Below are 27,826 nucleotides of genomic sequence, written 5' to 3' on the forward strand. Positions count from 1 at the left end.
TGGAATTCCAGTTTGCTCTCCATTCTAAGCATCAGTATCACAGGATACATTCACTTAAAGCTACTCATTCTTGATCTCTATCCCAGAGATCTGAAAAATGTATCAAATGGATAGTTATATCTACAATGCTTTTTGCCCCATAGAATGCCAGGCTGTCACTGGAAGGATTTTTCTTTGAAATTTTGAGATCCGGATAGTTTAGAACTATTTTTCCATGATAGCATCAGTACATATTTGGGTGTCATGATCAGTTTCAAGGTGTGACAAAAATAATGAAGTAGTGTAGGCTGCGAATGACTTCTTTTATTGGTAAGTCAAAGTGAATCCAAGTTTGCTATCCTCATCTTTTAAATTTTGACATATTTTTTGAAGCGGAATATGGATGAGTGTCATGATTTACCTACCATATTTATATGTGCATAAAAGAAGAAATTTAAGTATCCTTTGTTTTCTATGACAGTTAAAATTCTTCCTGAATCTGATACCAACTGGGTATCTGGGGGGAAAGTGCTTAAAAGTTTTAGTCAAAGATACCTTAGTTTTTTTTTTTTTCCAGTTTGAGTCTCTTTTAACTTGAAAGAATTTCTCTAGGGTAAATATTCAGTGTAAATCCAGCTCTGTCTCAGAGCTGTTTCTCTGTCACCTGCTCTTCCTACATTGGCTTCTGGATTCAAGGGTGGCTGTCACCGTGGAGCGTGGCCCCTTCCGTGAGGACAGAGCAGCGGCGCACACAGCCACCCCCTGGTGCTGACCACCCGAGACAGGGGAGGCGAGGGCGTGGTGGCTGCAGACAGCTGTGGAGCACATCGGCACATTGTGGGCATGAATACGATCAGATATGCAAAGAAGGACAGGACCACCCAGTGCTGGGTCACAGGCGCTTTCCACTGCATTCCGAGAACCCTGACAGTCCTGGGGACTGTCATCAAGAGGGAGCGGTGCTGGAGTGTTAGCATGGAATGTATGCACATCAGGCCAGTTAGTCAACGTGGAGCTTTATATCTGAGCCATTCAGTCCAGAAGAGACTTAAGAGCACGCTGATAGTGCATAGAGTATGTACCCATCACTGCATAGACATAGACTTTAAGAAGGATTGAGCCGATATGCTTCCATTTTTGATTTCTAGAAGCATCTGATCTCTTCAGAAAAATGAAGCTCTGGGTTAAGATGTTAAGATGATTCCTCACCAAAGAAGGCAAATCTGGCTTTTATACAATGAGAGAGAAACCACCATGGAGAAAAGTCAACCAGGAACATTTCTTCGAACCTTAAATCATTAAGATTTGTAGTATCTCATTCTTACTCTAGCCCTAGAGCTTTATGATGTTACTTTTAGGATCATAGATTTAAGGGCCTAGATCTGATAGTTAGAGTGCCTGATGAACTATAGAATGAGGTTCGTGACATTGTACAGGAGACAGGGATCAAGACCATCCCCATGGAAAAGAAATGCAAAAAAGCAAAATGGCTGTCTGGAGAGGCCTTACAAATAGCTGTGAAAAGAAGAGAAGCAAAAAGCAAAGGAGAAAAGGAAAGATATAAATATCTGAATGCAGAGTTCCAAAGAATAGCAAGAAGAGATAAGAAAGCCTTCTTCAGCGATCAATGCAAAGAAATAGAGGAAAACAACAGAATGGGAAAGACTAGGGATCTCTTCAAGAAAATCAGAGATACCAAAGGAACACTTCATGCAAAGATGGGCTCGATAAAGGACAGAAATGCTATGGACCTAACAGAAGCAGAAGATATTAAGAAGAGATGGCAAGAATACACAGAAGAACTGTACAAAAAAGATCTTCACGACCCATATAATCACGGTGGTATGATCACTGACCTAGAGCCAGACGTCCTGGAATGTGAAGTCAAGTGGGCCTTAGAAAGCATCACTATGAACAAAGTTAGTAGAGGTGATGAAATTCCAGTTGAGCTATTCCAAATCCTGAAAGATGATGCTGTGAAAGTGCTGCACTCAGTATGCCAGCAAATTTGGAAAACTCAGCAGTGGCCACAGGACTGGAAAAGGGCAGTTTTCATTCCAATCCCAAAGAAAGGCAATGTCAAAGAATGCTCAAACTACCGCACAATTGCACTCATCTCACGTGCTAGTAAAGTAATGCTTAAAATTCTCCAAGCCAGGCTTCAGCAATACGTGAACCGTGAACTTCCTGAGGTTCAAACTGGTTTTAGAAAAGGTAGAGGAACCAGAGATCAAATTTCCAACATCCGCTGGATCATGGAAAAAGCAAGAGAGTTCCAGAAAAGCATCTATTTCTGCTTTATTGACTATGCCAAAGCCTTTGACTGTGTGCATCACAATAAACTGTGGAAAATTCTGAAAGAGATGGGAATACCAGACCACCTGACTTGCCTCTTGAGAAATTGCTATACAGGTCAGGAAGCAACAGTTAGAACTGGACATGGAACAAGAGACTGGTTCCAAATAGGAAAAGGAGTACGTCAAGGCTGTATATTGTCACCCTGCTTATTTAACTTCTATGCAGAGTACATCATGAGAAATGCTGGACTGGAAGAAACACAAGCTGGAATCAAGATTGCCGGGAGAAATATCAATAACCTCAGATATGCAGATGACACCACCCTTATGGCAGAAAGTGAAGAGGAACTAAAAAGCCTCTTGATGAAGGGGAAAGTGGAGAGTGAAAAGGTTGGCTTAAATCTCAACATTCAGAAAATGAAGATCATGGCACCTGGTCCCATCACTTCATGGCAAATAGATGGGGACACAGTGGAAACAGTGTCAGACTTTATTTTTCTGGGCTCCAAAATCACTGCAGATGGTGACTGCAGCCATGAAATTAAAAGACACTTACTCCTTGGAAGGAAAGTTATGACCAACCTAGATAGCATATTCAAAAGCAGAGACATTACTTTGCCAACAAAGGTCCGTCTAGTCAAGGCTATGGTTTTTCCTGTGGTCATGTATGAATGTGAGAGTTGGACTGTGAAGAAGGCTGAGCGCCGAAGAATTGATGCTTTTGAACTGTGGTGTTGGAGAAGACTCTTGAGAGACCCATGGACTACAAGGAGATCCAACCAGTCCATTCTGAAGGCAATCAGCCCTGGGATTTCTTTGGAAGGAATGATGCTAAAGCTGAAACTCCAGTACTTTGGCCACCTCATGCGAAGAGTTGACTCATTGGAAAAGCCTCTGATGCTGGGATGGATTGGGGGCAGGAGGAGAAGGGGACGACAGAGGATGAGATGGCTAGATGGCATCACTGACTTGACGGAAGTGAGTCTGAGTGAACTCTGGGAGTTGGTGATGGACAGGGAGGCCTGGCGTGCTGCAATTCATGGGGTCGCAAAGAGTTGGACACGACTGAGCGACTGATCTGATCTGATCTGAAAAGCCTTTTTTTGTCTATAGCATGTTCTTTTCCTTTTTAGAGTAAGTTTTTAGCATATTTGAACAATGTTAACCAGGGTATCTGAAAGTCTTAATTATCTTAGAAAGATTGTCAGGAGTAAAGAGTGTCCAGGTGTTCCCCCTTTCAAAGCTATCCTCAGTAAGGTATTCAACCCCAAGATGTAACTGATGAGACTTAAATGCTAGTATTTCCAGGAGTACTTTTTGTTTTTGTCATTTGTTTTTTGTTTTTGTTCTTTGACAGGTTACAAAGTCATAAGCTTCTTGAATATTTAAATTCTCAGTTTTGTGTCTTGTAGATGATCACCTAGTTTTAGGATCAAAGGGAGAATTCAGGCCTCTGAGAATACACAGTGCTCTGCCCTTCACTTCACATGGTTTGCGGATTGTGCCACCCAGTCATTGCTGTCCAGCTGAAAGCAATATAAAATGAGAACTGAAGTTTGCTATTTTCATGCCTCCTTAGTAATTTGTAAAGTGCTTTTAAAAGCACTGTCTTGATGGTGTGGAAATGACCAAAAAGGACAAAAGGGAAATGATGAATTTGTTCCAGTTCTGTTAGAACTTGAATGACTATAGGACCTGGCTGATCCCCAGGTCTGTAGTAACCCAGGTGTTACCCTGATTGCCAGCTGCTAAGTCGCTTCAGTTGTGTCCGACTCTGTGCTACCCCATAGATGGCAGCCCACCAGGCTCCCCTGTCCCTGGGATTCTCCAGGCAAGAACACCGGAGTGGGTTGCCATTTCCTTCTCCAATGCATGAAAGTGAAAAGTGAAAGAGAAGTCGCTCAGTCGTGCCCGACTCTTAGTGACCCCATGGACTGCAGCCTACCAGGCTCCTCCATCCATGGGATTTTCCAGGCAAGAGTACTGGAGTGGGGTGCCATTGCCTTCTCCGTGATAGTCAGCAGTAATTAATAAACATAAGAAATGGTCTTGAAACTTCTATGGAGCTTAACTAAAGTAGTACAGCTCTCATCCCAGTCTTCAAAAAAGGTGAAGGAATGTGTTTAAATCTGAATGCAAAGAGGCATCAATGCCCCTCTTTGACTACCATTCAGCAAGATTATATTGGACATAGTTTAGGATTTTAATAAAACTGTCTTCAACTTTAGGGAAAAAGGATAAATAAAAACTATATTTTCCTGCTTGTTAGACATTTTTCCTTACTAGCACTGGAATGCTGTCATAGATACCTTTATTTCTATGTTGAGTTTGTTTTTATTGGATTAATTTTTATGGAAAGACTTAGAAAATTGGAAATAGAAAACTGGGAAATGTTCACCTTGCTTTTATAAATTCTTTCAGGAATGGCACTGAACATCTACCATGGGCCAAAAGATTTTGCATATATTCTCATTTAATCCTACAACAATAAAATACTGTAGGGTAGCAATTATTATCCCCATCTTATCCATGAAGAAATTGAGATAATTCTCACATGGGAAAAGAGACTTTATAAAGGGCTCTAAATTCAAATTTAAAAAGGTCCAGAATTCAAATTAAATTTTAAAAATTCAAAAAGGTCCAGAATTCAAATTAAATTTTAAAAAAAGTACAGCCAAGGATGTTCATTACAGAATGACTTATATTAGTAACAAAATGTGAGAAATTTTTAAAGTATCTAACCATAAGTTAGTGTTAGTCACTAGTCGTATCTGACTCTTTGCCACTCCAGGGACTGTAGCCCGCCAGGCTCCTCTGTCAATGGAATTCACCAGGCAAGAATACTGGAGTGGGTAGCCATTTCTTTCTCCAGGGGATCTTCCCAACCCAGGGATCAAACGTAGGTCTCTTGCATTGCAGGCAAATTCTTTACCATCTGAGACACCAGGGAAGCTCTATCTAGCCATTAATGACACTGGGCCATTAGGAAGCTCCTTTACATTCTGCTTATGAACATTGGTGGTGGTTTAGTTGCTAAGTCGTGTCCAACCAACTCTTGCGACCCCATGAAGTGTAGTCCACCAGGCTCCTCTGTGCATGAGATTCTCCAGGTAAGAATACTGGAGTGGGTTGCCATTTCCTTCTCCAGGGGATCTTCCCAACTCAGAGATCGAACCCATGTCTGCTGCATTGCAGGAAGATTCTTTACCAATGGAGTTACGAGGGAAGCCCCTTATTAACATTAGGTAGTCATAAAACTTTATGATATTTTCAGTGAACATTGTAAGAAACAATTGTATTTGCATATTTTATATGCAAACAATTGTATTTTGCATATTTGCAAAAAATTGTATTCCCATATTTGAAATATATAAGGAAATATGCACAATTTTTAAAAGTAAAAGGAAATAAAATGGCAATGTTAAAATGGTAGATACATTACTCTTTTTTGCTTTTTATATTTTACTTTAAAAAAAAGTGACTATGATACCTTTATAAAAATAAATAATATGCATTTATTTTCTTCCAGCCTTGGCAACATGAACATAAAGGAACATTTGGGAGGCTAACACTATATTCATTTTTTAAATCACCGGATATCAATTTCATTTTTGCATGGATTCGATCATGAGGGTATTGAAGTCACCTCATTGGGGAATATGGGAGTCAGAATCCAGCAGAGCTTTTCTTTAGAACTGTCCCTGGACAGGCACAGAGACAGAGCAGAATATTCATAGTTGCGTCCCTAGATTTCTCTGCTTACCAAGATCTCACTTCTCCTTCTTTGGGAATGCATATATATTCTAGCTCTCACTGTTCTCTTTTCTGATTTTCATCATCTCACTCTCATTTAATCTCTTCTGTGGTTGTGTTTGATACACAGTGTGGGTCACACACATGACAGCAGGGTGTCCTGGTTGAAGAAGAAGCTGTGACGCTCTCTGTATCCTCCCAGGGCGAGAGGAGCAGCTGTGGAATATCCGTACCCGCTGCAGTGGGCTTAGAAAGGCAGTGACTCACCAGAGCTTGTATTAATTCTGTTTCTTGGAACAGTCCCTGTTTATCCTGGGAGAGTGCAGTCTTGCATAAGTACTATAGTGACTCTTTATGGCTCACAATTTAGAAATCACAGCTCTTACCAGACTAGACGATCTGGGTACTTAGCTCTGCCTGTGAGAGAGGCACTCTCCACTCCATTGATGTTGATAGCGTGATTTGACTGGCAGGAAGAGAAATGACTAACCAAATCCAATCTCATCTCAACAAAGCTGTTAAACCAGAGATTTTTCCTTTGAGTCACCAACCTTTTATATTCAAATAGTAGCACCATCCCTCCTTTATTTATTCAATAAGTTAGTATAGACCAGGGGTTGGTAAGTAATGCTGGATGTACTGATGGGTAAAAATGGACAGGCCATTGGCTATTATAGAGCTTATGTTCTGGTGGAAGAAGCAGGTAATTTATCACCAAGTGGTAACACAGATTTGTGTAAATCTATGAAGGGACTAGAGTGATGTGTGTGGCTGTGTGTGTACGTGAGCCTGCGTGTGTGCTTAGTCACTCAGCCGTGTCTGACTCTGCAGCCCCACAGGCTGTAAGCCGCCAGGCTCCTCTGTCCATGGAACTCTCCAGGCAAGGGCACTGGAGTGGGTTGCCCTGCCCTCCTCCAGGGATCTTCCCGACCCAGGGACTGGACCTGAGTCTCCTGCGGCTCCTCCGTTGCAGGCAGATTCTTTACCCCTGAGCCACCGGGGAAGCCCCGTGTATATGTGCATGTACCTTCTTTTGGTGCAGTGACCTGGGAAAGCCTCTTCGTTGCTTTCTGAGTGAAGTGACAGGGTCAAGGGGAGGAGGCCTGGAGCCTGGTCTGGAGGTCGAGCGGCCAGTGTAGAAAGAAAACAACATCCGCCCACAAGGGTGAGGCCCCGCCTGGAGCTGTAAGGCCTCGGAGGCAGAGGCCTTATTCTGAGCGCAGTGGGGTGCCAGCGTTTAAACTGGAGAGTATCATGACCTGATTTACATTTTAAAGATATCACTGGCTGCTGTATGCAGAGGGAGTGATCATCGCAGAGGCTAAAAATCAGAGTGTAATACTTGTGTAGCCTTTAAAGTAGAAGAAAAGTCAGACCAGAATGGTGACAATGTGTAATCAGTTTCATGTGAAGAAGGGAGTGATCAAATAATATATCAAATGCTGCTGACAGAGTAAGATAAGATCAGAACAGTAGTTAGCCTCCTTCAAGGAGACCACTGGTCTCTCCTATAAAGGCAGATGAAGCCAGATTGAATTTCACTGACATATCTATGAGGAAAGGCAGGAGGAAGTGGAGAAAGAATACAGACAGCTCTGGACAGGTTTTCTGCTAAGAAGAACAGAGATACACTTTGAAAGCAGGAAGAGAGGTGAGGGATTGGGAAATGAGATGTTTTTAAAGTTCAGTTCAGTTCAGTTCAGTCGCTCAGTCGTGTCCGACTCTTTGCGACCCCATGAATCGCAGCACGCCAGGCCTCCCTGTCCATCACCAACTCCCAGAGTTCACTCAGACTTACGTCCATCGAGTCGGTGATGCCATCCAGCCGTCTCATCCTCTGTCGTCCCCTTCTCCTCCTGCCCCCAATCCCTCCCAGCATCAGAGTCTTTTCCAATGAGTCAACTCTGCGCATGAGGTAGCCAAAGTACTGGAGTTTCAGCTTCAGCATCATTCCTTCCAAAGAAACCCCAGGGCTGATCTCCTTTAGGATGGACTGGTTGGATTTCCTTGCAGTCCAAGGGACTCTCAAGAGTCTTCTCCCACACCACAGTTCAAAAGCATCAATTCTTTGGCGCTCAGCTTTCTTCACAGTCCAACTCTCACATCCGTACATGACTACTGGAAAAACCATAGCCTTGACTAGCGGGACCTTTGTTGGCAAAGTAATGTCTCTGCTTTTAAATATGCTATCTAGGTTGGTCATAACTTTCCTTCCAAGGAGTAAGCCTCTTTTAATTTCATGGCTGCAGTCACCATCTGCAGTGATTTTGGAGCCCAGAAAAATAAAGTCTGACACTTTCCACTGTTTCCCCATCTATTTCCCATGAAGTGATGGGACCGGATGCCATGATCTTCATTTTCTGAATGTTGAGCTTTAAGCCAACCTTTTCACTCTCCTCTTTCACTTTGATCAAGAGGCTTTTTAGTTCTTCTTCATTTTCTGCCATAAGGGTGGTGTCATCTGCATATCTGAGATTATTGATATTTCTCCCAGTAATCTTGATTCCAGCTTGTGCTTCTTCCAGCCCAGCGTTTCTCATGATGTACTCTGCATATAAGTTAAGACATATTAAATGAGGGTAACCCCTATGTATCCTTAATGCCAGGGAGAGATACAGAGATGAAATAGGAGAAAAATGAAAGTGAAAGTTGCTCAGTTGTGACTCTTTGCGACCCCACGGACTATACAGTCCTTGGAATTCTCTAGGCCAGAATACTGGAATGAGTACCCCTTCTCCATAAAGAGGTATGTAAAGTCCTTTCCACTGTATATATCATGTTCTTTTCCCGTTTTTCTCTCCCTCTGTTAAATCTGTTTCTAAAGAAAGTCTGGTGTCAGTCAAATCTTCTGTATAAGCTTTGTTCAGCTTGTTATGTCTCCCAGGAATATTTTAAGCCTGCTTCATTCACTGTAAAGTAAAAGCCTGCTCCCTGTGAAAGGGTTTCTAGCATCTTCGAGCAGGAAGGCTCATATTTTAGACTTTAAGAATGAAGGAGAAGAGGTAGCCTCCCTTGGAAGAGCTGCTCTCTTCTGAACCTACCTGATGTACAGAGGTTTCAGGTTCTGAAAGACACGTGTCTTTTTCTCTGGGCTGAGGTCCTGAGGGGCATTTTTGTCTAGCTTAAATTCAGTTCAGATCCTCGGGATCCTCCTCCGTTGGAAAGCTCCGCTTTCCTCCATTTCGTTCTCCCAAATATTTCAGAGAATGCAGAGTAGGAGGCAGCCATCAGAGAACTACCAAAATACATTGTTTCACAGTTCTCAAAACCAAGCTTATTTGAGCTTTATTGGTTTGTCTTCTCATGCTGATTAGAGCCAGATTGGCATTAGACTAGTCTTGTTAAGTGTGAAATAGGAGATTGGCTCCTCTGCCACTTACGTCTTCTTTCTGCCCAACCCCGCCATGTCTGTGGCTCCTCACAGCCCCTGCCGCTGAGCCCTCACCTCCTCTGCACTGCTGCCCCTTCCATTCTCCTCTGAGTCCAAAGTCATGCTGAAATATCTTGGAGAAGAACATTCAAGGCAAAAGACTATCAAGTGCAAAGTGGAAGGGCTCAGAAGTGGAGACGATCTTTGATTCTTCAAAGATCAATTTGATGATCAGTGAGCTACAGTAGATGGCTCAGTGGTAAAGAATCCACCTGCCAGTGCAGGAGATGCAGGAGACATGGGTTCGATCCCTGGGATAGAAAGATCCCCTGGAGTAGGAAATGGCAACCTACTCCAGTATTCTTGGCTGGAGAATTCCATGGACAGAGGAGTCTGGTGGGCTATAGTCCAGAGGGTCTCAAAGAGTCCACCCGACTAAGCAGCTGAGCACACACACACACCAGTGACAGTCCAAGGCGGTGAACAGTGGGCGAGCCGGGCACAGTGGGCGAGCCGGGCACAGTGGGCAGGGCCGTGCTGTTACTTGCACCTTCTAAACCTGCTTCTCTCCAGTTTTCACCGTCTCAGTAAATGGCAGTATCATTCTTCACCAGGCAGTCACCCTTCACAGTAAGGTAGTCGTCAGATGCCCAGGTTTCTGTTAGATGAAGAAGATAAAGGAATAATCAGACTTGGCCAAAGTTTGGAGATAATAGCTTCATGTAGGAAAACCTCAATATTTTATGTGTCTCACATTTGGTTTATGCATTTCAAGTAGCAGATCGTGGCTTTCAAATCCTTGTAGGCTAAAACTGTCATTCTTGACTTTAACAAAGCTCCTGTTGTCAAGTCATTTCACCAAGCATGTTAGTGCCAACATGTACTTGTTGATATGTCTGAAAACAGGATGCTAAATTAAGCAGAAACTGTGCAGAAAAGAGTTGGGAAAAGTTAAAGATATTTTTATGCTTATTTCCCATTAATAATTTGTATTTTGCCTCTTTTCACAAAGAATCTGAAGAGCACAGTTCTGTACTTCACATCATGTTCTCTGGTCATTGTTAAAACCAAAAATGAGCCTAAAAAGTCAAAGAAATAACAGAGACAAAATAAGACTTACGATCTGCATCCCTGCAAAGATGAGATGAGACTGAGCGTTTTATGTGGAGATGCTGCTTTACTTGACTGACTCCTAGAAGAAGCAGAGCAGGAGCCAACTTGTCCAGAGTCTTGGGAGTTCCGGAATCTGGATCTCGACCCCGTCTGAGATGGGAAGTTCAAGGCCAGAGATATCTGGGGTGCGGTTACTCTCCTTTTCCAGTTACTTCACCCCTGTGTCTCTATCCATTATGCTCATATGCAGAAACTGGTTTTCCTTTGTCTTCCTCCTTAATTCTTCAGTACTTTCTTTTTCACTTATTTTTCAATTCTTCCTTCTTTTTTCCCTTAGCCTTCTAAATCCCAGTATCCCTATATATTTGCTGTGTGTCTCAGTGAAGGGCCCATGTTTGATCAGCTGTTCCGATGGTGGAGCCTTCTCCTCTGATGTTACTCTGGAACTGTACCTCTTACCCATTTCTCTCTCTCCCTCCATGGAGGCGGAAAGCAAAGTTGGGATTTCTTTCAATATTGAGGAATCTTGATTTACATGAAGTTTTAAAACTGTACAAATGATTTTATGATGATGGAAAGATATATTTCTTTGACTGTTTAAGATAGTTCAGATAGTTCAGTTCAGTTCAGTTCAGTCATTCAGTCATGTCCAGCTCTTTGCGGTCATCACATGGGGAAGCTAAAACAAGGCTTTGCACGTGCCCAAGCCATCTAAGATTATCAGTGTCACATTGGCAGCTAGTAAATGGCACAAAGAATGTAAATGAAGGAAAAGCTCTTTCTGATGGGCAGTAAAATACAGTAAATTAGCAAGCAGCTCTGGCCCCACTGCAGTCAGTCTGATTTTCCTGTGATGGATTAACACTCAGAAGTCACCGTGACTGGGCTGAATGCCCTTGGGCCTCCCAGATCCCTTGTGCCAAACTATCTTCAAATCAGGGAGGGCTGGACTGCCTGCCAGCTGCACGCACAGAGGCCCGCCTAGACACACACTTTAACTTTCTGACTCCTCCAGCCACTTCTAAATCCGAATGAGATATGACACCTGATGAAGAGCAATATGGCATCACGAATGCCTGCCCGAGACTACAGATGGAACCCAGAGGTATACAGAATTAACGCCTTGGGGCCAAAACTGGCCAGTGGGAAACAGGAGGAAGTTCCTCTCTCCCCACCGTCCCCTGAGCTTCAAGGTGTGGCGACTGCTCCTCTGGGGAAGGACTGTTAGGGGAAGGCAGCCGGGTGCAGCCGCCCCATGACCTGCGTGTCCTTGCAGCTCAGCGCAGCAGTGGCTGACCGCGCTCTGTCGTCTCTTACCTCACTGCACTTCCCTTTTTCCTCACTCTCACTGTTTTGGGGGTGCACATTCCAAATAAAAACCTGAATGTTAATCCTCACCTTATGTTTGTTCTCTGGGAAGCTAAAGTTAGAATTTTCTTGTGTATTTAATTTTTGTGTATATACGTAATGTGTATTTTTATAATAGAAAATTGTTAGCAATTAAAACCTATCTTTCTCTAAGTTATTTTGTACATAGTGAAGGTATGTTTTGTGGGTTTTCAGATTCAAAACTCAAGAGTGAACCATGATTGGACAAAACTCCTGTATAACAGTGTGCTGTTGATTTGTTAAAGCCGTCCGTGGATGCTTCGGAAAGGTGCAAATTCTAGTGGCTCTTGAAGCTCATTTCAGGCGGCAGCACTGACTGTTCGGGCGGCTGCCCGCTCTTGTGGCTCGCCTGACAGTTGTGCTCTTGGAAACGTAGCAGTGCCTCTGATGGCCGTGCCAGCGCTCAGACCCTCTCCTGACCCGCCCTCCTCCTATTCCTGACCGCACTGCGTCCGCACTGCTGTGCACAGGCTGCCTCCGGTGCGAGCGGGCACTGCCCTCTGGCTGTGGCGTGCGGGCCGCTCATCATGGGGGCCTCTCTGGTTGCAGACCCCGGGCTCTGGGCAGGTGGGCTCAGTGGTTGGGGCCGTGGGCTCCGCTGCCCTGCAGCACGTGGGGCAGGGGATGAGCCGTACCCCCTGTGCTGGCACCTGGGAAGGCCCTGCCCAGGTGTTTGGAAGGGAAGTCAGAAATGGGAAGGCAGCAATATCATCTGGAACAGGAGACACACTGGGGAGACATCAGGTGAAACGGCTGTCAGGATGCACTCCATGTGGCCGCCAAGCCGCGGCACCTTCGGGGGAACCACCCCTATGGTTCAGCTGCCTAGGGGCCTCTAGACTTTGTTTTGAAAAGGTGACAAGTGACTCTCAGCTAATCTCTGTGGGAAAGATGTTCTGACCTCAGATTGCTTTGTCCTTGGCTTCTCGGCCCTTTGTCTGTCTCCTCTCCTTTGCTTCTCCCTCGCAGCTTCGTTCCTGCTGGATGCCTCAGTTGTCGTTGCCTTGGCTTTAGTCCAGGTTTGTCACTCAGTTTACTCTCTGTGGATTGATGACTTTACATACCCCAGTTTTCTCTAGCTTCCTCTTTCTAGGATTCTTCCTGGCCTCCACTTGAGTCATGACCTGCATTCAGTCTGGGCTGCAGCATTCAGGCGAGCAGGGAGGAGATGATGTTCACATTCTTCTTTCATTTCAATTGTTACTACAGTTTTGTTCTTTTTCTAGTTTCTGCTTTCAGATGTGTAATGTTAAGGTTTCTGGAGTAGTGGTTCTCAAACTTGTGGGCTGTAGAAGCCCTTTCTACTCTTTAACTCACTGAGAATCCCAAATAGCTATACACACTTACTGACACAATGGTAAAGAATCCACCTGCAGTGGGGGAGACTCAGGAGATGTGGGTTTGATCCCCTGGGGAGGAAATGACAACCCACTCCAGTATTCTTGCCTGGAAAATCCCATGGATGGAGGAGGCTGGTGGGCTATAGTCCACGGGGTGACAAAAGAGTCAAACATGACTGAATAACAGCACACACATACACATTTACTGTATTAGAGATGGAAGAGTCTCTATAATAAGAGAGTAAAGAATTTTAAGTATTAACTAACTAAAGCTATAATAGTAATAAATCCAGTTCTAGTATATTTTAACATAAATAATATTTACAGTGAAACATAAGTTTATTTTCCAAAAGATAAAAATACTTAGAAGAGTGGCATTATTTTGTAAATCTCTTTATTATCTGGCTCAATAGAAGACAGTTTAATTCTCAAGTGCTTCTGCACTCAATTTGTTTTGTTTCAAGTATAGAAAAAAATATCTAGCCTCACCCAGAGGTGTAGTTGGAAAAGGGCAAGTCTTTTATATACCTTGAAAAGAGTCTTAGGGACCCAGAAGGGTCCTCCAATCATACTTTGAGAGCTACTAATCTTAAGTATAGTGGGAAAATAATTACCCTTTGCAAAATTAACTTTAAAGAAGATTAATTCTGAATTAAAAACAAACAACTACATTAGAAGAATGTTACTCCAAATAATCTAATCTGTTATGAATATTTCCAGAATTTAGGTAATTTTCAAAGAACTAATTTTTGAAGGCATCCCGACATTTAATGTGTTGGCATAACATGATAAAACCACCACAGTATTGTAAAATAATTAGCCTCCAATTAAAATAAATTAATTAAAATAAATAGATTTGCTTAAAATTCACATTGGTATTAAAAGATTTTACTATATCATATGAAAAAAGTTAAAGATTATCTCTGATACTTATTTTAAATGGATCAAAAATTATGAAAACAAGGAAGAAAACCTTGTATTATGTGAACACTAAATGTGTAATAAGAAAAATAGGTTCGATTGTTAACAAATCTTAATTTAGAGACACTTATGTTCTGAAACTTTTTTAAACATCACACAGTAATGAAAAAAAAAATATATATATATATTTGTATTAGTGAGGAAATTCAGTTTGTCCTATGGAGAAGATAGTGATTAAAAAAAATCAATATTCAATGGATGAATTCTTCTTGTATGAGACATCTAAAATAGTCAGACTCATAGAAGCAGAGAGTAGGCTTGTGCTTCCTAAGGGATGGGTGAGGAGTGGGTGGAGAGTTGTTGCTTAGTGGGTATCAAGTTATACAAGGTCAGTAAGGTCCAGAGAGCTACTCTACAACACAGTGCCTATAGTTAACAGTAAGGTATTGTTCGCTTAAAAATTTGTCAAGAGGGTAGATTTCACATTGAGCATTCTTAACGCCCCCCACACACAAAACAAAGGGACATGGGAAACTTTTGGAGGTGATGGATATATTTACTACCTTGATTATGGTGATGGGAACTTGTGTCCAGATTCACCACATTGTATACATTGATTATGTGTGGGTTTTTGTATATCAATTATGCCTTAGCAAAGCTAGAAAAAATGTTAAATTTTTAAAATAATTAAAAAATTATCATGTATATGGAGATTTTCCTCAATAGCATCTGCAGAGCTGAAAGGGAATGTGAGCCAAGAGCTCTTCGGAAGAAATCTGTCAGTGTCTGCCTGCTTTAGCAATGCCTCTCTCTGTCAGAGATCTCCCATCTGATGCAAGTAGGATGTCTTTTGTTCAATAGCAAACTTTCATGAAATACATGATTTTTCTCACTAGGTAAAAGAACTCGTGTAGCATTTTCCTCTAACACCACATCACCCCCAAACCATGCTGTCTACATGCTATGGGTCGGGCTCCCAGATGTCACCGAGCGGCCACCAGCAGCCCACACGCATCACACTAGCATCGCCTGTGCGCACTCAAGCAAGCCTTTCTCCATTTTATTTTAACAACAGTGTGGCTTTTAATGGCTAATAACTTCAGAGACTTTTATAGTTACCCACTGAGTGATAGCAATATTTTGACTCATAGAAAAATAATTCTCCACTGAACAATGAAATTTTTAAAACAAAACTTGTTTACAGCTTATGTTCTTCTTATGGCATCTTATAGAGGAGGTTTATGCCCAAAACTAGATTATAGTCTTCCTCTGAAAAAGATCATTTTTATCTGTTTATTTTTTTCATATGCCTGGCATTGTTTAATAGGAGCCTGAGTACATACAAAGCTGTATTAAACCCTTACTATGTGGCATGCATTCATTACATATACATTCACGAGAGGTCCTTGACTCCCCTGGTTCCAAGGAGCACGTTTTCTTTTTTTCAAATGGGTCAGATTTGTAAACTTTCCTCTGCCTGAGATATTTGGAAAATGTGATGAAAGCTGTATACCCTCTTCCATCCCAGAAAACACATATGTCTGAGGAACTGCTTTATCCAAACCTGTACTCCAGTCTTGCATATGGAGTCACTATTTCCTTAGACCCCCTTACTTTCCTTCAGCTAACATCACTAGGCATCAAGCAGCTCCAGCTAGTTTCAGTAGAAGAGGAGACTCAGTAGCTCACACAGTGAGAAAGCTCAGAGGGCAGACTCGCCTGTGGGCAACTGAATCCAGTGGGTCACACCGTCAGCGGTCCTCACTCTTCCTCTGTAGCAGCGTCGGCTCTGTTTTCGGGGACGTGGTCTCCAAACGGCATCAGTAACAGTCCCTGGTAGTGGCAGATTCCATCCTCTTTTTCTCTCCCAATTTCAGAGGAAAAGAGAACGCTTTGTTGATTATTTGAGTAAAATGTCGGGGGAGGCCTGACTGTGATGACGTGATCTGTTGATTCTCTGACTCAGTCACTTTGGCTGGAGAGCGAGTCTTCTGACTGGTCAGGCCGGGTTATACACTCACTTCTGTGGGAAACAAGCAAGTGAAGTGACTGACAGCTCCAATGTGTTTGAATCAAGGCTTTTAAAAGAAAGGAAGAGAAAGAGGAGGAATAGGTTGAGAAGCACTTGTGCCTGAGTGGTGCTAGGGATGACTTGACAGCAGAGGAGCTACGTAGAGGGTCTGACGAGTTGTGACCCGTATTAGCGAGTTCGCTTCATGTCTGAAGCAGAGGGGAAAGACATGCAGCTGGGCAGAAAGGGAAGAAGGTAACATATAAGAAAAAAGCTTAGAAACTCACCTCTGCCATTGACCTGATTCATCCAGGTGGTTATTGCTATTTCTGATTCTCTGCTACAATGAAGAGATTCTAAGGTGGGAGTATCTTTGATTTTCTCTCATTTTGCCTTTTAGGTGGACAAAAAAATCGTAAGAACTGAGATAGGAGTTCTTCTTCGCCTCTCACATCCAAACATTGTAAGTGGTTTTTAGCCTACTATTTCAAATAATCTGCAAAGTAACTGAAAGAGATTTTTGTTCTTTACTGTCCATTCTGATGATAAGAACTCCTTCTTTCACCACCAGTAAGTAGCCACCTTGGCCTAATTCTTGTCCTTATCTGATCTTGTTTTTCAATTCTTTACCTGAATAAATCTTAAGAATAATACCCCTTGAAAGAGTTTCAAAATGGGCAGACCAGCAATATATACCATCGTTATTGTCATGCATAAGAGGATAACTGAAATTGGAGAGCTTTTTTTCACTCTAATAAAACACAGGCTTTTTCCTTTTGTGTGCCTATCTTATTAATACGACATTGCTGAAAATGCCTGTGAAGAAAATGCTTTGCTTTCCAAAGTCATTTGAGTCTCCTGTGAGAGAGTATTTGCTTCAGAAATAACGCAAAGATTAAAATAAATAACGTGCTTGAATGGGGAAAATAAAACGTGCTCTGTAGCTCTGCTCTAGGCTATGTCCAGATAAAGGCACCGAGGGAAAAAAGGGCTGGGGGAAGCTTCCTGAAGCCAGTGAAATGAAAAGAACAAAATCATTTTCCGGGCCATAACTTGTTTTTATAAAGTGAGCCAGTTACTTAAAATATTTTATTCATTTCACTGAAAACTTTGTGGTGTCTCAGAGGATGACTGGCATGCTTCGGCTCAAGGCAGTGCTTACAAGTTGTTTATTAGTTAGCAATTCAGTCAGAAAACTTGAATATGCTGGTCTAAACAAATATTTTTCTTACGAGAAATCAGAAGGTAGGGAGTTGTTAGCAAATAGCTCCTCAGTGATGTCATCCAAGACCCATCCATTGGTTCTCCCATCTTTTGTCCTTTTTCCTGATCCCAACTTGGGCTCTAACCCACCCCTCCCCTCGCCCCTGCATTGGAAGCGTGGCGTCTCACCCCTGCGCTGTGTGCTTAGTCACTCGGTCGTGTGTGACTCTGTGACCCCGTGGACTGTAGCCTGCCAGGCTCCTCCAGGGGATCTTTCCAACCCAAGGATCAAACCCAGGTCTTCCTCATTGCAGGCGGATTCTTACCATCTGACCCACCAGGGAAGCCCAAGAATACTGGAGTGGGTAGCCTCTCCCTTCTCCAGAGTTTCTTCCCAGCCCAGGAATCAAACTGGGTCTCCTGCATTGCAGGCGGGTTCTTTACCAGCTGAGCTCTCAGGGAGGCCCCTTAGCCACGGTGCCCCTAGGGGGCTCCCGCTCTCCCGTCCTCAGGGAGCGGCTTCCACCTCCATGTTTCTCCCTCGTGGCCCTAAAATGGCTGCTGTACAGTCTTCACAAGTCTCCAGGTCTGTGTTCAAGACAGAAGGGAGCGGAAAGGTTTAACCAGCAGAGTCTGATGAGAAGCGTAAACGCTTTTCCAAAATTTCCAGTTGCAGAATTCTCTTCAGATTTTACTGGCCAAAGCTGGTCACACAATCACCCTAACCTGCATGAAGACTGGAAAATTAAGGACCTGGGTTATCATAAATGGCTTAGACTAACCATAATCCATAATTTGAGACTAGGTACCTTGCTTCCCTAAACAAGAGTTCTGTTTGCAGTAAAGTAGGGAGAGAAGGGCTTTGGGTAAGCAATTAACAAAATTTGCCATATACAGTCACCACTTTACATTGTCTATCTTATTTCTTTCAAAGAGAAGTCAATATGAAATTTTCCTCAAATATATATGCCAGTCCTGGTCAGTTGATTCTCAGAAGGAAAGTATCCAAAATTGGATGGATTATCTGAATATCATGAAAATGCTGTTATGATCAGTCAAATCACTATCTCTGTTACTTTTCTGAGTATTCTTTTATCTACCAGCAACTCTTTAGCTGTTAAGGGATTCCCTTTCTGTGCTGATAGAATTTAACCTGGTCCATTCTGTCTCAGACCCCTAATTGAAGTCCTGTTCTGAGAAAAAGAAACATTCGCATCTCTACCAGTCATGATGGTTTCAAATGGCTTAGGAAGTTTTGTTTGCCTCTGGTTTGTTTTTTTTTAATTCAGTTGAAATTCAAACATTTGGATGATTTGGCAAAATTTAGGAAGCACTTCTAGGGCAGCTATCTTTAGCTATCAAAAGGGGAAACATAAAAGTTCAAAAGGATCTTTGAACAAATGAGGTGACTGATAAAAAAACAACCAGCGAGTGACAGATGGCTGCCTGCGACTAGAATAAGGAGCTGTTGTAACCAGAGTTTTAACGATTTCCTAAGGATGAAAATAAAAAATTTGTGATTTTTTATATCTTTTCCCAGATAAAACTTAAAGAAATATTTGAAACCCCTACAGAAATCAGTCTGGTCTTAGAACTCGTCACGGGAGGAGAGCTGTTTGACAGGTGAGTGGGTCCTGGAAGCGTAGCTACAGTACAGTTTTGCATCCAATCACAAAAAAATAACTGAAGGGAAATTTCTCCTGAAATTCTTCATAATGACATGTTATACCGGTTAATAACTTCTACTAAGATAAATATTTGATAAGATGTGGGTAAATGAAAATTTGGGATGCTTAGTGAATGAAAAAAAAACATTGTGCTATTTACTTTTGCAAACATCTATTTTCTACATACAAAACAATTTCTAAAGTCATACTAAATCTAAGCTCAACAGTAAGATTTAAGAGGATATTTTGTGAGAAAGTATTTGATGAAAATTATAGATAGTTAAGCGTGTATTATAATAGTATTCTTTGTTATGATCCAAAGCTCATGAAAATCGATTCTTTCCAAATGATTGTTTTTGGGCCTACTTTCTTTTATAGGCTCTTTAAAGAGTTCCAAGTTGCAGAGAAAAATATGTTCTATTATATCCAATTATAGACAATTTCAGTTGTCTGTTCATACATTCATCACTCAAAGCAGAGCTTTGAGGGTGCAGGGAGTATATCTGGAAATCCGGTAGAGCGTAATACAGACACGTTGTTTGTGCAAGTTTTAACTTTGCGCATGCTTTAAGTTTCCATAGCTCTCCCACCCTCCTCGTCTTCTCAGAATTCCCTCTTTGCCCTGATGTGGTCTTGGGAGCTCTTTGCTGTGCTGATCAGGGTAATTAAACAAAAATGAATTTGGAAGAAGACAAAGGAACTGAGTAGGCTTATATTAGAAATGGTAAGAAACTGCAGTTTCTGTGATGTAAACATCTTATTGGTTGAAGAATGGGTGAAGAGATATGTGGACTGAAGGCAGAAGAGAAGGTGAGGACCACTGATGTAGCCTGAATGCCTGGAGCACAGTAAATTCTCAGTAAATAGTTGCTTCATGGGTGAGTGCGTGAGCAGCTGCTGCAGTGAGTGGCCTCAGAGGAGAAAGAGGCCTAAGGGAAGCAGGCTTAGAATGTGCTGGAGAAAGGCACGCCCCCCTCCCCCCTCCCCAGCTCCACACGGTTAAATTTGCTGCCTCTTCAAGAGCTTGCAGAAGTCTTCAAAGTTGTCACTGATGTTGTTCAGTCACCAAGTCCTGTCCAACTCTTTATGACCCCACAGAGCCCACTAGGCTCCTCTGTCCATGGGATTCTCCGGGCAAGAATACTGGAGTGGGTTGCCATTTCCTTCTCCAGGGGATCTTCCTGATGCAGGGTTCGAACCATGTCTCCTGCATTGGCAGGCAGGTTCTTTACCACTGAACCACCTGGGAAGCTCCATTTTCAAAGGTCTGTCTGCTTTTAATGTTATACCGTGCAGATTTTGACCTTCAGATTGGAAGGAGCAAAATGGCCTTGATTGGAGCCACATATATATCTTCAACAGATAGATAATTTTGTTCAGATGTATATTAAAGTTTCCTTAGAACAGGTTATGTGAATAACCAGATCTTAAAAATTATAGCATTTACACTGTGTTCATTCTTTATAGATAAATGAATCACCTGAGATACATAAGCATAGGTAGCCTCAACATATACTTCTTGTGGGATTTGGTTCATAGCCAATTGGATTCACGTTGTAAATCCTGACTTAAGGAACAAATAACTGACTCAGAGTGGTTTGCTTAACTTCTCCGAACCTCAGAACAAATTTGAAGATGTTGTGTGATGCTAAGGAAGCCAGGACACTCTGATCTGCTCTAAGGACAGCTTTGTCTTAAAACCATTGTGTTCCCTTGTGCTTAGTCAAGACTCTTCTGGACTAGTTCCTTTGAATGTTGCCTAAATTTGTCCATAGTTGTCCTTTTTCAGCGCTTCTTTAGCTTACTCTTTCATGGACATATTCCTTCTTCAGGTACATTAATAGAGTCAGATTATAGTTAGATCCTGCTGGCTCTGGAGTCGTGAGGTCTCCCTAAGGAAGACTGACACATTTCTCTGCTCATTGTGGTCTACCAGAGAAAAACCTCCCATTCTTTGTAAATAATTCCAGGACAGGAATTTTCACAATTAAGTAAATAGTATTTGCTCTGTACCTTCTTACCTCTGTTTGTTTCAGTCATTTTGGAAATAGGGGTCTCTTTTCCCCTTCTCCCAGCCTTTCTGGGTCTCTCATCTTGTAGTCAAGTTGATTTTTATGGGATAGAATTAATTCAGCTATAGATAAGAATGAAAAACTAAATATCAATAAATTTCATTTATAATGATAAATATTCAAATTTAGCAGAGGACATCTAAAGAATGGTAGACAGCCAGTAAAGCACTCAACTAACTACTCTATGAACTCTTAGTGGTCGTAGATGATAGACTTTTCCCCCGCAAATGTTGTCCACGTGTCTGTTGCCATATCTGAGATAAATGTGGTTTCTCCATTAAGTTACTTAATCCTACAGTTATCTTTAAATTTGGGTCAAACTGAAAATATATCCTGCATTATTATCCACTTACTGCTTGCTTTCCTGAGAGATCAAAATCATAATATGGTCTCTTTTTCCTGTACTTAGGTCAAAACCCAAATTTATTTAATTGCAATAGCATAAACTCATTCCTGGTCTAATGATGACCCTAATAATATATAATGAATGAACTAATGGAGCAACTGATGAAGAGGCAATTACGTTAGCCATTAGAGTCAAATGGTGTATGACTGTATTTTATTAGCAAAAGATCTATGTTGCTGCTAAAAACCTAAACCTGATAAGTATAAATGAAATCTGCTATTTCATGTAGCATATGAATAGTAAATTGCAAGGGACAATAGATTACAGTTTTTGGAATAAAATCAGTGATATTTTGTGCCCAAGGAAATTCCCCCCAAAAATCTGCACAAAATTACAATATCATGAAAAAAATCTCCACAACATTTTCTTCTCCATCTTTCTCAATCTAGTTACAATTCTTATAAATTTATTGAACTTTTCAAGTGGATAATGTATGAGATTGCTTAAGAGTAAATTTCCAGGTTTTTTTCCAGAAAATGATTGTATTATAAGGCAACTAATTCAGCAGGATCTTTCTGGTCTTCTAATTAAAATTTTTTAGCTTTTTGTTTTTCTTTTCCTGATTTTTGTCTAACTCTAGTATTAGAATATCTTGTGAATTTTTAAATTTGTCTTTTTTCTGCTTTCTCCTTGTGTTTTTGCTTGCCAGGTTATGCTTGTTCACATGCCAAACATTACTTATAAAAGGTTTTAGAATTTAAGGCTTTAAATGCTGTTGCCTCAAAAAAAGCAAATTTTATTTTGCTCCAGTAGGCAGTTAAGGTAAGGAACAGATCACTTGAATCTAATCAGGCACTGGACTGATTCAAAGCTGGGTTTCCTGAAAGCAAATCTATTTCTTGTCAGCTCTTATAGGTTTTGCCCTTTCAGATCAGATCAGATCAGCCGCTCAGTCATGTCCGACTCTTTGCGACCCCATGAATCGGAGCACGCCAGGCCTCCCTGTCCATCACCAACTCCCGGAGTTCACTCAGACTCACGTCCATCGAGTCAGAGATGCCATCCAGCCATATCATCCTCTGTCGTCCCCTTCTCCTCCTGCCCCCAATCCATCCCAGCATCAGAGTCTTTTCCAATGAGTCAACTCTTTGCATGAGATGGCCAAAGTACTGGAGTTTCAGCTTTAGCATCATTCCTTCCAAAGAAATCCCAGGGCTGATCTCCTTCAGAATGGACTGGTTGGATCTCCTTGAAGCCAGGGGATTTTTGCCAAGGATCCCCTTCCTTGGCAGATCCTAAATGCCAGCTTCTGTTCCCTCTACCGTATAAGGTGGCCTGTCAGCTGCTGATTTAGAATTCGTTAATGCCTTTAAAGAAAAAGCATAAGCATCAGATATCAGGTTTGCTTTTCTTTATTTTTCATCTCTTCTAGAGCTTGGCTCCTAAAGCCTTCACTTCCTTGGTAGCTCTGTGGTGTCTTCAAGTATACTTTATATTTTATTTAGCTTGTTTTCATTGTTCTTACCTGTAGGCTTGTCCACCCCACCAGTACTGAGAGCAAAAATTCAGTACATATGGTTTAAAAGTTCTTTCACAGACAGCAGTGTGTCTTCCTCTTTTATGTCAACCCTATGGGACAAGCAGGATGAAAAGCACTCTCCCACTCTGCAGATGTGGAACTGGAGGATGGTAAATGGTCTTCCCCACATAGGCAGTCGGTCTGTCTTCTGGTCCAACTCTTCCTCCCTATATGGCCTCATTGTCTTTCTTTTTAAATCCAGTTAGGCTGCAGTCCATGGGGTCGCTAGGAGTCGGACACAACTAAGCGACTTCACTTTCACTTTTCACTTTCATGCATTGGAGAAGGAAATGGCAACCCACTCCAGTGTTCTTGCCTGGAGAATGCCAGGGACGGGGGAGCCTGGTGGGCTGCCGTCTCTGGGGTCACACAGAGTCGGACACAACTGAAGTGACTTAGCAGCAGCAGCAGCAGCCCCTTTCAAATTATTTACAAGAGAATAAACTGCTGTTTGTTTTGTTTAAGGAGAATCCCTGATGTATTGCTTGAAAAGTGAAAGTGAAGTCGTTCAGTCGTATCTGACTCTTTGCAACCCCGCGGACTGTAGCCTACCAGGCTCCTCCATCCATGGAATTTTCCTGGCAAGAATATTGGAGTGGGTTGCCATTTCCTTCTGCAGGGGATCTTCCCAAACCAGGGATTCAACCCGGGTCTCCCGCGTTGCAGGCAGACTCGTTACTGTATGAGCCACAGGGAAGCTGCTTGGCCTTGTATTGCTTGGTCCTGTGCAAAAAAGTATTTAAGTTACTCATCTTTCAGGTTTTTCTAAGGCATTATTATTCTCATTTTTTTTTAAGACCACAAACTGTAGAAATTGATAAGTCATACAGTCAGGCCTGAAACTCACTACAAACTTTTTTTTTTTTTTTTTTTTTTCATTTTCCCCAACTGAAAATATTCTCTTGCAAGAAAATAATCAGTTGTCAATATGCAGGAGAAGTAGTGGTTATATTTGGAGATTATGCATGTAGCTCCTTAATTACCTGACAGAGTCCTAGTATTTCAGTCCTGATAGTCATTTCTACTTCAGCATTCCTGGGTCTCTGCTCTTGGTGGAAATAAATGGAATTGTCAGGACACAGTTATTAGGAAAGAATCCTAGAGATGGAAATTAGGCTTTTTTCCAGTCTTCATGGAGTTGTGTCATGGTTGGTTTTGTGGTTGACCAAACTCAGAACACATCTGCATTTGTGAAGGCTGTTGTGTCACACACTCGTCATTAGTGTTGGAGTGCAGGCATGTGAAGTCTTCCTGTCTAAAAGCGTGATGAGTCACTATAGTGAGGGCCATTTCTGAATGCCTTTTAGAGTCCTGCAGTGACAAAGCATTTTACGAACCATGATCTCATTTAATTCTCAACAGCAACACATATAAAACCTAGGCCTTGATGTATACGTATTTTGTAGCCCAGATAACTTGAGGATCAGAGAGGCCCATTAACCGCCATTAGGTCACTCAGTTTACAGTGGATCTAATAACAACAGCAATAAATAAATGGAACTCTACTCTAGTATGTCAGATTCCAATGTATATGATTTTTCTAACACACCATACTGCTGCTATGTAAGCAGATGCTAATATTCTTAATATTTAAAAATGAAACTTCAAATTAGTGACATAACATTTTATTCTGCTTAAGTGTGGCTTAACTTAAACATTAATATGTGTATATATATGTATATATAAATACATATTCTCTTTATGTAGTTTTATCTGTCTACATATAAACAAAACGTGCTTTGATTTGGAGTGGATTTAAAGTCTACTTTTTCAGAAGCTTGACTATAAAGGGAAAAATAAGTGAGGCAGCAGAAAGGGATGCAGGGTAAATGGAGGCTTAGTTACTGTTTTAAACTGACCCACTGGTAACACATTAATTTGCTGAAGGAAGGAGCCTACTGGATAGGGAAGCAGAAGAGATCTGAGAGGGACTTTTATTTGGAACAACATTCCGGAGATGACCCTGAGGGAATAAGATCAGAGTCACATAAAAGGGTTGTTTTAGAAAAAGTTTCTCTCTTCCTCAGAAGCATAAAGAGTCAAGCTGCAGAAGGGTCAAAGGACCTAGAATAGTCACAGCAGAAAGGAAGAGGAACACACAGGGCGGGGTTGTGATTCAGGCTTATTTACACGCTAACACATTAGTCTGGTGCACTTCCGCGAGTGCTGGGGAGAGGCGCGGACGCCTGAGCGGAGCCCTGGGCGTGCAGCAGGCTCAGATGGGCGCCTGCAGGCGGAGGAGAGTGCGTTCCAGGAGTGGATGTGACATGAGTTCATAAGCAGAAAATGAAGAAGGAAAGTGCACCAAGGAATAGCGTTCACCCACAAAAAGCAGTGTTTCTTTGGTATATACTGTGTATGTCTCTCTTCCCATGTCCTTCTGAGCCTTCACTTTCTCTGCCATTGCAGTAGACTCCTACTGGCGTTAGTTTCACTTTGGGCCATCCGTCCATCCGTCCATCCGTCAGTGTTTAAGGCACAGCTCTGATCCCAGCTTAGGGGCTAGAGCCAGACATCCTGGAACGTGAAGTCAAGTAGGCCTTAGAAAGCATCACTACGAACAAAGCTAGTGGAGGTGATGGGATTCCAGATGAGCTATTCCAAGCTCTATACAGTCAGCAAAAACAAGACCAGGAGCTGACTGTGGCTCAGATCATAACTCCTTATTGGCAAATTCAGACTTAAATTGAAGAAAGTAGGGAAAACCACTAGACCATTCAGGTATGACCTAAATCAAATCCCTTATGATTATACAGTAGAAGTGAGAAATAGATTTAAGGGACTAGATCTGATAGAGTGCCTGATGAACTATGGACTGAGGTTCGTGACTCTCTCCCTAGCTTACAAATTTAATGGATGCTGGTAATACCCTGTGAAACTGTTTATTTAAGCATATGAATTTAATACTCTATGGGAGAGTTCTTAGAAAAAGCAACAATATAGACAAAAATACCATGAATGAAATAAGAAAAAGCACGAGTGAAGCTTAGGAGTGGTAGATTTACACAAGGTACAGCAGAATTCATTTAAGTATAATTTTGTGTATTGCATCATGAATGTGTCCTGGCAGCCCTCAGGACTTGATTTCTGAAGCACATCACTCGGGGCTTTTCACCCTGTGTATTTGATCTTCAGTGCCCATCCTCTCCAGGCCAGTGTGTTTCTCACATAAACCTACAGTCATCTAAAAACATCTCCATTTAAGAAAAAGCTGCCATTGGTGGGGCGAGCAGTTGGGCTCCTAATCTTTGTGCCAGGAAGTCTGAGGCCCTCAGGATCTGATCAGATTAGAGCTTTTCAGCTGCGTTGCTTGTGCTAACTTCTGGGCTGGAGATGAGCTCAATTCAATCTACAGCAATTAAGATGACAGGAGCAAATGTACAGAAGTCATATTTTAAAGCAGATCCATAGAGAGAAAGAGGCATCGCCTGTGTTTTCTCATTCTGCATTTAAAATGATGAGGAGATGAGCAGCCCTAGCCATGGGGGAGAAGAACACGTGTTCCAGGAGAAAACAGTGGATGTTGGAAGTATGGCCTTTGAGTTAGAGGCCTGTGGAGGCCACGGGGTGTGGGCCTGGGATCTGGGGGAGATACGGTGCCTCTTTCCCGGAGATCCCTGTGCCCAGGCCCATCGGTGGCTGGGAGGCCTGTAGGAACTGGGACCCCAGGGCAGCCTTTTGGGTTGGCGTTGTGATTAAAATCCTAGGAGAGATTTTAGTTTTAGCAGTTGACAATGGAACAACAGGAAATTGTGCAGCATAGATATAAACTACTTGGTCCTGGACCTTTGAAAATGATCTGAAGTCACTAGTATATTTTGTATAAAGCTATAAACTCTTCCTACCATTGTGTAGGTGACACATCATGGTAGTATTTGCATTGCCCATGACTTCATCACTCATAGAAATCACAGATATTGTTGTATTATATTAGTTGTTCCAGAGATCTCGAAACTGTTTATACTCATCAATTTTTTGAAGCTGTGAATTAAGGTTTGCCACTGGACCTTGTTATCTAACTCAGTAGGTCTTATTATTCTACCACAAATCCAAAATGTATTTGACAAGCATGATTCATTATAATTAGTTTCCTTTATAACCCCATGTATTTTAAGTATATTTTTTAAAACATTCTAAAAACAGTCCAGTAGGCTCTCCCAGACTGCCAGAGGCGGCTGTGGCATACCGCCCTCTGTTCCGTGGTTTGTGCCAGGCAGCTCCTGTATGCAGGCATTTATACAGGCTCATTTATGCAGGCAGCTCATTTATGCAGGCATTTATACAGGCTCATTTATACAGGCAGCTCATGTATGCAGGCATTTATACAGGCTCATTTATGCAGGCAGCTCATGTATGCAGGCATTTATACAGGCTCATTTATGCAGGCAGCTCATGTATGCAGGCCGCTCTGGCCAGTGCCTAATTAGTGAATCTGAAACCATGTTTTGAGGTTGTTGGTTTAGTCGCTAAGTTGTGTCCAACTCTTGCGACTCCATGGACTGGGAACCTACCAGGCTCCTCTGTCCATGGGATGCTCCAGGTAAAAGTACTGGAGTGGATTGCCATTTCCTTCTCCAGGGAATCTTCCTAACCCAGGAATCGAACCCGCATCTCCTGCATTGCAGGCAGATTCTTTACTGACCAAGCTACAAATGAAGCCCTTGTTTTGAGCTTAGTGCCTGGAAAGCTATCTTATGCTTTTGCACTATTTCAGAGTTATTTTTATGATAGCATTCAGTTGTTTTTTGAGCATCTAGTTATCTAGACCTCTTGTCTAATAGCACAT

At 42.0% G+C, this 27,826-nt stretch overlaps 1 protein-coding gene across 1 annotated transcript in view; it reads left to right on the forward strand.

The window, feature by feature from the left end:
* Positions 1-27,826, forward strand: part of CAMK4 (calcium/calmodulin dependent protein kinase IV) — a gene marked incomplete at its 5' end in the record, with an annotated part of 267,128 nt that overhangs the window by 134,568 nt on the left and 104,734 nt on the right. Inside the window, 2 exons of the mRNA XM_055555476.1 lie at positions 16,574-16,636; positions 18,917-18,999. Of these exons, the coding sequence (XP_055411451.1) occupies positions 16,574-16,636; positions 18,917-18,999 (146 nt within the window). The remainder of the gene's footprint in view (positions 1-16,573; positions 16,637-18,916; positions 19,000-27,826) is intronic.

The sequence above is a fragment of the Bubalus kerabau genome, chromosome 1 (genome assembly GCF_029407905.1).
Source record: "Bubalus kerabau isolate K-KA32 ecotype Philippines breed swamp buffalo chromosome 1, PCC_UOA_SB_1v2, whole genome shotgun sequence".
Taxonomy (NCBI): domain Eukaryota; kingdom Metazoa; phylum Chordata; class Mammalia; order Artiodactyla; family Bovidae; genus Bubalus; species Bubalus kerabau.